This window comes from Geotrypetes seraphini, chromosome 18, assembly GCF_902459505.1.
Source record: "Geotrypetes seraphini chromosome 18, aGeoSer1.1, whole genome shotgun sequence".
In the NCBI taxonomy this organism is placed as follows: Eukaryota; Metazoa; Chordata; class Amphibia; order Gymnophiona; family Dermophiidae; genus Geotrypetes; species Geotrypetes seraphini.
Window position 1 is genome coordinate 18,964,452 of NC_047101.1, and position 12,500 is coordinate 18,976,951.

General features: G+C 43.4%; 1 protein-coding gene across 2 annotated transcripts in view; it reads right to left on the bottom strand.

Moving 5' to 3' along the window:
* Positions 1–12,500, bottom strand: part of LARP1 (La ribonucleoprotein 1, translational regulator) — a 152,054-nt gene that overhangs the window by 43,129 nt on the left and 96,425 nt on the right. For both annotated transcript variants that reach the window (XM_033927099.1, XM_033927100.1), the window contains exons 10-11: positions 9,309–9,478; positions 7,613–7,975 (exon numbers count right to left, since the gene is read on the bottom strand). In XM_033927099.1, coding sequence (XP_033782990.1) covers positions 7,613–7,975; positions 9,309–9,478 — 533 coding nt within the window. The remainder of the gene's footprint in view (positions 1–7,612; positions 7,976–9,308; positions 9,479–12,500) is intronic.

Genomic DNA, 12,500 nt, shown 5'->3' on the forward strand with positions numbered 1-12,500 from the left:
AGCAACCACCCATCAAAAAGCAACCAGCATTGAACTTATAGAGCTCATAGAGACTCACTTACCGCTTTTTTTTTTTTTTTTTTTTGCATATATCTGACAGGAAAAAAAATTCCAGCTCTGGACAAATGTGTTTGTCCAAACAATAGGCAGACAAACTCTATACTGACAGAGCAGGATGTCAAGACTTATATGTCCTTCCAGAAAGATGATTATCAAGGCAAGTACTTACTTCCCTTCTGATGCAAAAGACATACAAGTCCTGACAACAGACAACATATCAAAGCAGTCTCCTGACTCTAGGGCAGGACAGATGAGCCTGCCTTTAACACTAAAGACCCAAAAGTGAAATCCTCTCTCGCTACCACGTCCATCCTATAAAACTTTGTAAATTTATGGAGAGTGAACCATGTAGCTGCTCTACAAATCTCTTCAGGAGGAATTGCCCTGGTCTCTGGCCATGAACATGCTTCACTTCTAGTAGAATGTGCTCTCAATGCAAAAGGCAGCTGTTTTCCACAACCAATGAATACCAATGAAATGGCTATATGAATCCACCTGGAGATAATTACCTTAGATGCAGGCTAGCCTAGTCTCGCCGCACTGGCTAAGACAAAAAGATGATCTGAAAGATTAAAGTCATTGGTTACTTTCAAGTATTTCAGAAGACTTCTCCATACATTCAGCAAGTTCAATTCTTTGTCCCTCCTCTTGAAAGGTGGTTTGGAAGGTGGGTAAGCTGATTTCTTGACTGACATGGAAAGATGACACCACCCTTGGCAAAAATGAAGAGACTGTAAAAAAAGAAACTCCCACTTCTGTAAACCTGAGAACTACAAGCCTACATGAAAAAGCCTGCATATGAGACTCTTCTCACTGAGTCAATGGCTACCAGAAAAACTGTTGTCACACTTAGATTCAGCAGGGATGCCTCCTGCAAAGGCTTGAAAGGTGACTTGCTGAGGCCACTCAGATGTCTTCCAGGAGGTCTCAACCTGAGCGAACCTTTCAAACACAGAAATATAGAAACATGAAGGCAGATAAAGACTAAATGGTCCATCCAGTCTGCCCATCCACAGCATCCATTATCTCCTACTCTTCCTAAAAGATTCCACATGCCTGTCCCATGCTTTCTTAAATTCAAACTTAGTCTTTGTCTCCACTACCTCTACTGGGAGGCTATTCCATGCACCCACCACCTTTTCTGTAAAAAAGTATCTTTTTAGATTACTCTTGAATTTATCACCTCTTAACTTCATCATATGCATTCTCATTCCAGAGCTTCCTTTCAAAACTTGTCTCACGTGCATTTATGTCACATAGGTACTCAAACGGCTTTATCAAACATCCCCTCTCCTGCCTTTCCTCCAAAATATATATATTGAGATCTTTAAGTCTGTTCCCATATGCCTTATAATAAAGACCACCAACCATTTTAGTAGCCTTCCTCTGAACTGACTCCATCCTGTTTGTATCTTTATGAAGGGCGCAGTCTCCAGAATTGCATACAATATTCTAAGTGAGGTCTCACCAGAGTCCTATATAGCGGCATCAATATCTCCTTATTTATACTGGCCATACCTCTCCCTATGTATCCTAGCATCCTTCTAGGTTTTTGTCATCGCCTTTTCAACCTGAACACCTTATGATCATCACATATTCACACACCCAAATTCTGCTCCTCTTTTGTGCAAAAAAGTTCTTCATCCCTTCCAATTTACCATTCCCTCATGTTTTGGCAGCTCAAATGCATGACCCTGCATTTCTTAACATTAAAACTTGGCTGCCAAATTTCTGACAATTCTTCAAGCTTTGCTAGGTCCTTCCTCATGTTATCCATATAATCAGGGGTGCCTACTCTATTGCAGATTTTGATTATCATCAGCAACAGCCATACCGCTTACAAAAATGTTAACAAGAACAGGCCCAAGAACCGAACCTTGAGGCACATTACAGGTAACATCCCTTTCCTCAGAGCGATCTCCACTGACCATTACCCTCTGTTGCCTTCCACTCAACCAGTTCCTGATCAGACCATCACTCTCTGGCTAATACCGAGGACACTCAGTTTATTTATTAGATGGCTATGTGGAACACTGTTGAAAGCTTTGTTAAAATCTAAATACTCCACATTTAGCACACTCCCTCTATCCAATTCTCTGGTCACCCAGTCAAAGAAATTGATCAGATTTGTCTGACAAGACCTGCCTCTAGTGAATCCATGTTGCCTTGGGTTTTATAATTCACTGAATTCTAGAAATGTCACTATTCTCTGTTTTAAAAGCATTTCCATTAATTTTACTTATCACAGAAGTCAGATTTACTGGCCTGTGGTTCCCTACTTCTTCCTTATTTCCACTTCTGAAGCACTGGGAGCGGACAATGCAGAAGACAAATGCAAATAGGGATGGAGGTGTGGTAGACCCTGATTAATTTTCAGAGGATTGTGTTCATGAGGAGCCAGCTAAACTAAAAGTGGACAAAGCGATGGGGCCAGATGGTGTACATCCGAGGGTACTGAAATAACTTAGAAATGTTCTGGGGGCTACATTGGCTGCCAGTGACTTCTGTAGTGACTCCGTCTGAGGACCAGCGGGACAACAGAGCATGCTATTTTGGACACTATGAAGTATATTTAGCACCTGTCAAGCCCGATTCTGCGGACAGAACGGGTTCTATAGCTCGAATGGCTAGCAGCCTGTCCAGCTTGTACTCTGACCACTTTCTCTGGTCGTCCAGCCGACAAATCCATGTAACGATCCACTAAGGGGTAGTTGTAGAAGTGTCTAGTGGTCCTGAACTGTAGGGTCTTGTATCTGAACCAGCACTGTAAATCATGTTTGCAACTATCTCCTTCCCATGGAGCTGCTCTTGCCCCCTCAGTTTGTACAAAAGCAATCAAATAGCACTGTAATGAAAGACATAACTAGAAAGAGGGAAACAAGGAGGAATCCCCTTACAGTACAATTCTGTTCTGCTCTGTTACAATAGGACATTCAAAAACGTGTGCAACCAGCACTAAACTTATATAGAGCTCATAGCTACTTATACATCTCACTATCTAGCAGTGACTTGTAGCAGGCTATACATTGTCTGGAGCATTCTCTCTCTCCTTTTTTTTCCCCCCAACTCTCCTGAAAAACAGATTTCTCCTTCCAAGGCAGAAAGCAGACAAAGCCCACATATAGGGTTTCAGGACCACTAGACACATCTACAAGAAAGAAGAAATTAAGGTTAAGAATCTAATCTTTCTTTCTAGTGCAATGTGTCTAGTGGTCCTGAACCACAGGGTCATAACAAGCATTCCCCAGAATCTAGAGAGGGCCCACTGAGCCTGCCATCAGATCACAAGTCAGGTCCCCCATTGACTCACAATGCAATGCAATGAGACAGTGAATACTCCCTGGGATCCAGAGACTTCCGGCTGTGGAAATCTGCTTGCACATTATCCACTCCTGTCACATGTGCTGCTGAGAGCACCAAAAGATGGGATTCTGCTCACCAAAACAGCATCTGGGCTTCTAAGCAAAGAGAAACACTTTTGATAACCCCCTCCCCGGCGATTGACATAGGCTACTGCCATTGCGTTGTCCAAGAAAACTTGTACGGCTTTGCTCTGCAGTGCACTCCTGAATGTCTGAAGCACCAGGCAGATGGTTTGAAGTTCTAAGTAATTAATCAAATACTTCCTCTGCGAAAGAGAAAAGCGTCCCTGAACTGGACACTCTTCACAATGTGCATTCCAGCCGCATAAGCTGGCATCTGTTGTCAGGATTATCCATGCGGAGATGCAAAGGGATCTCATGACTACAGACTGAGGCTCCAACCATCAGGCTAAACTGTGACATGATTCCATTGTCCAATGGAGCTGCTTCTCCAGGGCATCCCTCTGCAGGCATCATCGGGAGTGGAACGCATTCTGGAGTGAACACAAGTGCACCCTTGCCCCAAGGAACTGCATCCATAGTAGCTACTTTGATCCCAGTACCTGCAAGTAATGCCAGACCTTTGGAGCTGTCTTGCTTCAAAATGCCAATATTTTACGAGAAGCTTCTCTCTGCAGGCTTCCAGGAGGAACACCTTGTTCTTCCTTGTGTCAAGCTCCCAGGATACTCTGCATCGGCTCCAGGTGGCTTTCCCGAAAGTTGATCAACCAGCCCAGTCTCTGCAGTAGCTGAATCATTCTTTCCACAGCCGTTCTGCCTTCGGATTCAGACTGAGCTCTTATAAGCCAATCGTTCAGATATGGATGTACCTATATACCTCCTCGGTATAGGTGTGCTGCAACTACCACCATCACCTGGTGAAGGAGAAAGGTGCCGAGGCCAGCCTGAAGAGCAAGGCCACGAACTGAAGTGTTTTGTTCCAGCACATGAAATCACAAGAACTGCCTGTGCTCCAGAAAAATGAGAATGTGCAGATAGACCTCAGTCAAATCCAGCAAGGTGAGAAATTCCCTAGGTGCCACAGAAGTAATTACTGACCTCACTGTCTCCACCTGGAAATCTGGCTTTTGAGGGCTTTATTGACCACCTTGAGGTCTAGAATCGGCTTCCAATCCAAGTATCTGCCAGTGCCCTAGTCTTCTTCTGGTCTCCAGATCTAGCAACCTTTGTATCGTTGCTTGGACTCTGACCAATTTTCTGGCTTCCCAGCTGGAGTCCAGAAAGAGATCCAAGAGGAGACGAAAGAACTTGAGCCTTTACCCCTCCTGTATGATATAAAACACCCAGCGGTCTTGTAGTAATCTCCGCCTATGCTTCCCAACAGGTCAATAACCTCCCCCGATACAAGGAGGCCTGGATGATGGCTTGGTGTCATAACTGCTTCTTGGGAGTGGGATTCTGAAGACTGGGGGTGTCTCGCCCATCTGAATCTTTGCCTCGAGCTTTGAAATGATCTCTGGCCCAAAGCCCCCCCCAAGAACTGACGATATCTTCTTGAGACCCAAAAATTATTGCATCCTGGCCCCCTAGGAGCTCAAGATCGGCTCTCTGGTAAAGTCTTCAGCTTGCGATCCTTCACAATGGCCATAAGTTCATCCAGCCCTTTCCCAAATAGTAATTGTCCTTTAAAGCGTAATTTACTCAAGGTCACCTTGGAGGAGGAGTCCCTCATTCACTGTCTGATCCATAGCATCCTGCAGGCGGAAATGGAATAAGCAGACATTTTGTTCACGATTCTGAAAAGATCATACAGAGCATCAGCTACATAATCCATGCCAGACATCAGAAACTGGTGATCCCTCCCATCCATTGCCTCCGGATCATGATGCAACTTGAAATAGCAAGCACAGGTGACAAAAGACGCTGTTGCCTTTAAACCTGAGGCTACGGCTTCAAATAGTTTCTTAAGAACTAAATCCAGTCTGAGGTCCTGTGTATCCTTTAATACCACATCACCTTCACTGGGAAGGAAGGTACGCTTGGTAACCTGCACCACCAGGGAATCCACTTTCGATGGAACAAAGAGTTGATTAAATTCAGCATCTATTAGATAGAGCTTTGCCATGGCTTTGGCCACCCAAATGAGCTCCTCAGGAACTCCCAATGGTCTGTTAGCATTTTTGTAACATCTTGATGAGAGGGTAAACGTGCTGTTCATAAACGAGCACTGTACGGCTGAGGACTGCAAAGTCTATCTTTAGTTCCTGGAGGGCTTAAACAGCCTGCAGACAGTTGGGTCCTCTCCGAGATCAAGGGCCTCTACCAGATCCAGATCTGGCCCCTCCTAGAGATGAAGCAGCAGCATCCGCTACTGAGAAAGTAAAGACACTGATATAGAGCCCTCGCCGTCAAAAACTTTTCTATTTATAGATGCTTATAAAACACAATAGTATATTTTGTTAACATAAAAGAATTATATGATGGGCTCAGCTATGCTGGAGGAGTTTTGCAAAACACAGGATTACCAAATTGTATTTTACTAAATTGTATTTACCCTCCCTAGCTTTTACTATAAAAATTGTAATTCAAAACTTTTAACTTTAAATTCATGCATATGTGATTTTTTTAGATTTTGTTTACTAATTGGATTATTGAATTTTAGATTGTAAGCCACCCAGGATTGTCAATGGTGTGGGATAGAAGATTTTAATAAAACTTGGGAGAACCTCTGGCACCAACATGCCTGCGATCACCAAGGGTTCCATATGGCCCTTATTAACCGTGTAAGCTTCAAACTAGAGAATGACATGGTGACAAAATTCATCACCATCCCCGTCCCCGCAGATAACCGTGGGAAACCATCTTCATGTCATTCTTTAGGGAAAGAGGGAAGAATCAGAGTATAAATGGCCACAACCACTGACCTGCAAACTTTGCTTTGAAGAATGCTGGTGTAGAAGGACAGAGGATGAAATAGACACTAGAAAATGACACAGGTTTATTTCCCGCGGTTATCCGCGGGGACAGGAACGGTGATGAATTTTGTCACCGTGTCATTCTCTACTTCAAACATGATATTGATGAATTCATGATGCTCCCGAGCTTCTTTCTGGGGTTTTGTAGCAGCGGCTCGACTGTGCTTTGCCAGGGATGCACTTTCACTGCTCCCCAGTTCAAACCTGGATTTTTTTTTTGTCTGGTCTTCACACTATCTGGACAGGCTGTCCAAGTGGGTGTACTGCAAGACAGTCAGCCCCTTGGATACAGACCTTCCTGCAGTTAAAGATGTCCCAAGATTGAGGTCCTCTGCAGCACCAAAAAGCCTCGCAAATGGAAAGCAGAAAGAAAAACAAATTTAATGGAAAAATAAAAAGAGCAGAAAAAGACAGGCTCCTACCATCTCACTTATGAGGAACTGGAGGACAGCCCAAAAAGATGGGAAGAAGAGCAAAAGAATGCTAATGAGGCTCTCTACAAGAATTCTCAAGGGAATAGATTGACTACCCATAGGTTCAGGAATAATGTGTGTCACTAGAAAAAAAGGCTTGTGACTCCAGGTTAAGCATAGGAGTTCTTGCACTGCATGGCTCAAAACTTGCAGAGCTATACGGTACCTACAGAAAAGCTTGTATACTGATAGTAATGAACAGTCAATACGAGGGTGAAGGAAAGAAGCTGGCTTAATAGGAAGTCTTTGGGAGGGTGATAGAATGGCCAGCTGGCCAACTCCCCTTCTGGGCGAGTGGCTAACTGGCTTCCTGAGTAGGTGAGGTTTGGCTGGAGAAGAAGAGAAAAAATGATAGGGATGAAAATATGAGAGTGAGAGTAATACTAGGCAAAGACAGGTTGAAGGAATGAGAGCAAGCAAGACTGAACATGGAGTGGGGGGAGAGGAAGATTGCCAGCTGTGCTATTTCTGCTGGTGCTACTGCAGCAGTGCAAGGGCCAAAACAGCCTTAGCAGAAGGAGGTTCTAAAGGAGCTGCAGCAGACCTCAGAGGAGATCCTCCCCCCTCTAACTCTGCTCTTCAACTACAGTTGAGGCAATGCAGGGAGGGAAGATGACAGTTCTCAGCCACTGCTCCTAGGTTTTTGGGCTGGCTCCTAAAAATAAAGGCCTGCTCTACAGCATAGTCTACAACAGATATATGCATGCACACACTCCACTGCAAAACCCAGGTGTCTACTTGTTATCAGAAGATATGGAAGTGTAAACCTTTCAAAGCTCACCTTGATCTGAGAGTATTCTGGCTCAAACTGCTCAGTCCATAGGTCCTGCTCATAGTAGTAGAGCCCATCGTTGATGACCTTTGCCCACTCTGAGCTCATCTTAGCCCTGGATGTGTGGTTGCCTGTCCTGTCTCCACCAGGGTGCTTACGCAAATATGGCGGCGTTTGCGTCACAATCAGGATCTTGTTCACATCATGGTCATCAATCTCATAGTCAGAGTCTTCATCTGACCAGTCAGTGAAGGTATTCTTGCGTCCGTCCATTTGCTCCATCTCCTCATCAAACATGAAGTCTAGCTCCTCTGGCTCATCCTGGTCCTTGGCAGGCTTCTGGGGCTGTGGTGACTTTGTTTCCTCCGGCTTCTAGAAACCAACCAGGTGACATAGTCTAGTGGAAGGTGACCAAAGAACAAGTAAAAGAAGAAAGGAAAGAGGGAAGAGTAATATGAGAGAGAGGGGAGAGAGAAAAAGGAGGAAAGACAGAAGAGAAGAGGACTGGAAACAATACTGATTTGAATGGGGCAAGGCCTGACTCGGGGAGTTACAACAGAAGTCTGAAAGTTATATAGGATTTGGGCCTCAGATCTTCCAGGAAGAGAGTCCAGAAATATTCCAACAGTTTATCAAAGCACTGTGGAACTCTTATACCTTCCGCTACTAAGTACCTCCAGGTACTTAGTAGCGGAACTTTATAATCTGAAGGGGAAGACAGGTGAACTTAAAGCTCACAAACTCAATCTCTAGGACATTCTTCTGATAATCTAAGAAGAGGTTATCACTGCCTGCAAGTAAGCTCATTTTTTTCAGGACAGTTTTATCTCTATTCATGTGTTTCACTTCATGAGGTCAGATGTTTGTAACATTTTTCACAAAAACTATGGCATGTGCATAAACTGGGGCAATTCTAAAACTGTCCATGTGAGAGCAAAATTACCTGAGGACCTTTTGCCCTATAATTCAAGAATACATACAGACTTTTACTTTAACTGACTCCTGCAAAGTCAGTACATGCATGTCTTGTGATTACCCTTGGGTATGTCCCCTTAAACACAATTGCACAAATTTAGCCCTATTAGAGGAAGGTGCAGGCAATTTACATTTATATATTTAAATTGCTAAATATATTCAAGCAATAAATAAGGTATATTTTTACCATTCTAATGCAGCAATATAAACTCACCTTTATTTATTGACTCTCCTTCCTATACGGCATTATAGAAAAGCATCAGGAAAAAGTGGATATTAACAGAGCAGTGCCATTTATAACCATCCGCTGCATATCAAAAGGGAGGACAATTTTCAAACCCATTTATAAGGCACATAGCAATTTAAATATATAAATGCAAATTGCCTGCACCTTCCTCTAATAAGGTTAAATTTGTGCAATTGTGTTTAAGGGAACATACCCAAGGGCAATCAGACTATACATACATGGACTGACTTTGCACCCAAACAAAAAAAGAGATAAAGTAAAAAGTCTGTATGTATTCTTGAAAAATGGTGCAAAAAGTCCACAGGTAAAATTACCTGGTGATTTTGCTCTCACGTGGACAGTTTTAGAATTGCCTCAGTTTATGCATGTGTATGCAAATAATTCTAACTCTCAAATTTAGCTGTAATTTGGGCAGCATGACACAATCACACACATCCTCCAAGCTGACCAGTCACATTTCTTATCAATAGAAAAGCACTGTACCTTTGGTTTGGCTGGAGACGGCCTGGGCCTCTTCTTCACCTCAATCCACGTCTCAGAGTCCAGATCTGGTAGACTAGCAGATAAACCTTTCGGCATTGTCTTTAGATTTGTAACCTCTTCTGTTTTTGTTGCAACAGGGCTTGAGGCTCGTGGGGAACCAGGGGCAGATTCTAGGTCAACAGGAGAACAAAATGGTTCAAATGCCAAGAGGCACGTCAGAGTGAACATTAGAGAAAACAGTTCCTTACCAAAAACATGGCAATGCAACAACAGAATTGTTCCATACTATGAAGTGAATGGTGTAAACTCAAATGCCCATAATGGTAAACATTTAGTGAGAATCACCATGGGAGCATATATTTAGGGTTTCTATATTTAAGTTTATAAATGTAAAAAATGTAATTAGATTTTACCTGCAAAAAATTTTTGGGGTCCCTGCAGACCAGTTCAGAGGCTTAAGTTTGTGCCACCCTACCAGCAGGTAGAAACTGAGAAACTAATGAATTGTGAAGTCACAGCTTAAGAACCCTGTTTAGCAGCTTGGCCATTCAGTATGCGAACAACAAAGAGGTAGACAAATACATAAGAGACAAAAATATTTCTCCCCACGCACAAAAAGAACTAAAAAAATTTCAAAAGACAAATATAAATCTTGAATCTATCAAACATTAATTAATGTCATCTCCAGAAAAAATATACAAGAACATATTCTGTAAAAGATGCATACAACTGATTAACCATGGATGGGTTCTGGACTTGTCTAGATGGACTCAAGGAAAGAAAATTAGCAAACAAAATCTAATTTAACCTTATCTCTCATCAGACCAATCCAGATGCTTGCATCTATTACTAGAATCCAGTCCAGCATCATCAGACATTTTCCTTTGAGGAGATAGTTGCTCATCATTCACCAATCAAGACGTTTTTTTGGTTTCCCAAGTCAATGGTAATGTTCAGTCATAATCCTGTTACTGAGGAGATCACGGAGCTAGAAATCTTTGCAAGGCTCATGGCACTAAATCCTAATTCCTGCAGGTCAGTCTGAGAAATTGAGTGAGATTTCTGATCTGTGACCAGTCTCCTCATTCTTTCAAGAGGAAAAAGCACTTTGCCTAAGGCAGTGTCAAACCTGACTCCTAAATATTCAAAATGTTGGAAGGAATAATGTTGCTATTGGAAAAGTTCACCCCAACTTAAGTCCTGAAGAAACAACTACTCAAGTAGTTACTGTGCTGCTCTCTTCTCAGGACTGAACACGGATAACCAAGCATCCAAAAAAGGATGAACTAAAATCCACTCTTTGTACAAGGCAGTGCCCATGAGTTTTGTAAACATCTGAGAAGACTTGGCAGATTTACTCGAGGTCGAGGACATTCCAAACGAGGAAGGTCTGATGAAACTCAAGGTCAGAGTTGTGGAGGCAGGAGGACACCCCTTGACCAGGCTTGACCAAGTCAGAAGTCGAGGATGAAGCTTTGGGTCCCACAGAAGATTTCAACGGAGTCGAGGTCGAGGCTTTAGTTGAAGAAAAGTCTATTCCCCTGAAGATTTTTTCAATCTGAACTCGACAACTTTTAAGAGCTTGATTTTTAAGTGTAGCAGAGCGGGCGCACGACTCCTGACAATGGTCAGGTCCTAAACACTGTACATACCACTTATGTGGGTCTGATACAGTTCTTAATCCTGTGACCGGCTGGGACATCAAATTAAACAAGCCGTAGTAAAATTGAAGCTTGCAGGGTGAGGCCACGGACCAGGCCCCACCGTGACACGACCGAAAAATTTAATAAAGACTTTTTTTTTTAACACGCGTAACACAGCGACCCTGTAAAGAAAAAGAAAATACATGAACCGCGATGAGAGAAGGCATGAGTAAAACTATCTCTCGTGCAGAGCCTTGAAACGAGGGCTTCTCAGCTCTGCGGAAATCTTAGAACTGAGGAGACGCATGCACTACGTCGGGTGGAAAGGCACTCACGCATGTGCGGTGTGGCAGTCGTGAAATTTCTAAAAGTTCTTCAAGCAAGTCTGCTTGTGAAGCTGTCCGCATCAGGGCTCCGTATATGACTTCACCCATATGTTGAGAATATGCTGCCTGCTTGTCCTGGGATAATGAAGATCTTGTGCTGAGCTCTGGTCCAAACTATAATGTTTAGTGAACATATGAACTGAGGACCAGGTTGCTGCTTTGCAGATATCCGGAATTGGGACCGATTTCAAGTTTGCAATTGAGGAAGCTGTGGCTCACACTTGATGTGCTCTGATCTGCCCAGGAGGAACATAAGAAAATAAGCAATGCCTCTGCTGGGTCAGACCTGAGGTCCATCTTGCCCAGCAGTCCACTCACGCGGCGGCCCAACAGGTCCAGGACCTGAGCAGTAATCCTCTATTTATACCCTTCTATTCCCTTTTCCAGCAGGAAAATGTCCAATCCTCTCTTAAATCCCAGTACTGTATTCTGCCCTTTAACGTCCTCTGGAAGCGCTTTCCAAGTGTCCACCACACGTTGGGTAAAAAAGAACTTCCTGGCATTTGTATTGAATCTGTCCTCTTTCAACTTTTCTGAATGGCCTCTTGTTCTTTTATTTTTTGAAAGTTTGAAGAATCTGTCCCTCTCTACTCTCTCTATGCCCCTCATGATCTTGTAAGTCTCTATCATATCCCCTCTAAGTCTCCTCTTCTCCAGGGAAAAGAGACCCAGTTTCTCCAATCTCTCAGCGTATGAAAGGTTTTCCATCCCTTTTATCAGACGTGCCGCTCTTCTCTGAACTCTCTCGAGTAACGCCATATCCTTCTTAGGTATGGCGACCAAAACTGGACACAGTATTCCAGGTGTGGGCGCACCATCACCCGATACAGCGGCAGGATAACTTCTTTCGTCCTGGTTGTAATACCCTTCTTGATTATACCTAGCATTCTATTTGCTCTCTTAGCGGCTGCTGCACACTGTGCCGTCGGCTTCATTGACCTGTCCACCATTACCCCCAAGTCCCTCTCTTGGGTACTCTCATTCAATAACATCCCTCCCATCGTATAGTTGTACCTCGGGTTTCTGCTTCCCACATGCAATACTTTACATTTCTCAACGTTGAAGTTCATTTGCCATTTTGTCGCCCATTCCCCTAGTTTGTTCAAGTCCCTTTGCAATTCCTCACAGTCCTCTTTAGTCCGAGCTCCCCTAAATAGTTTGGT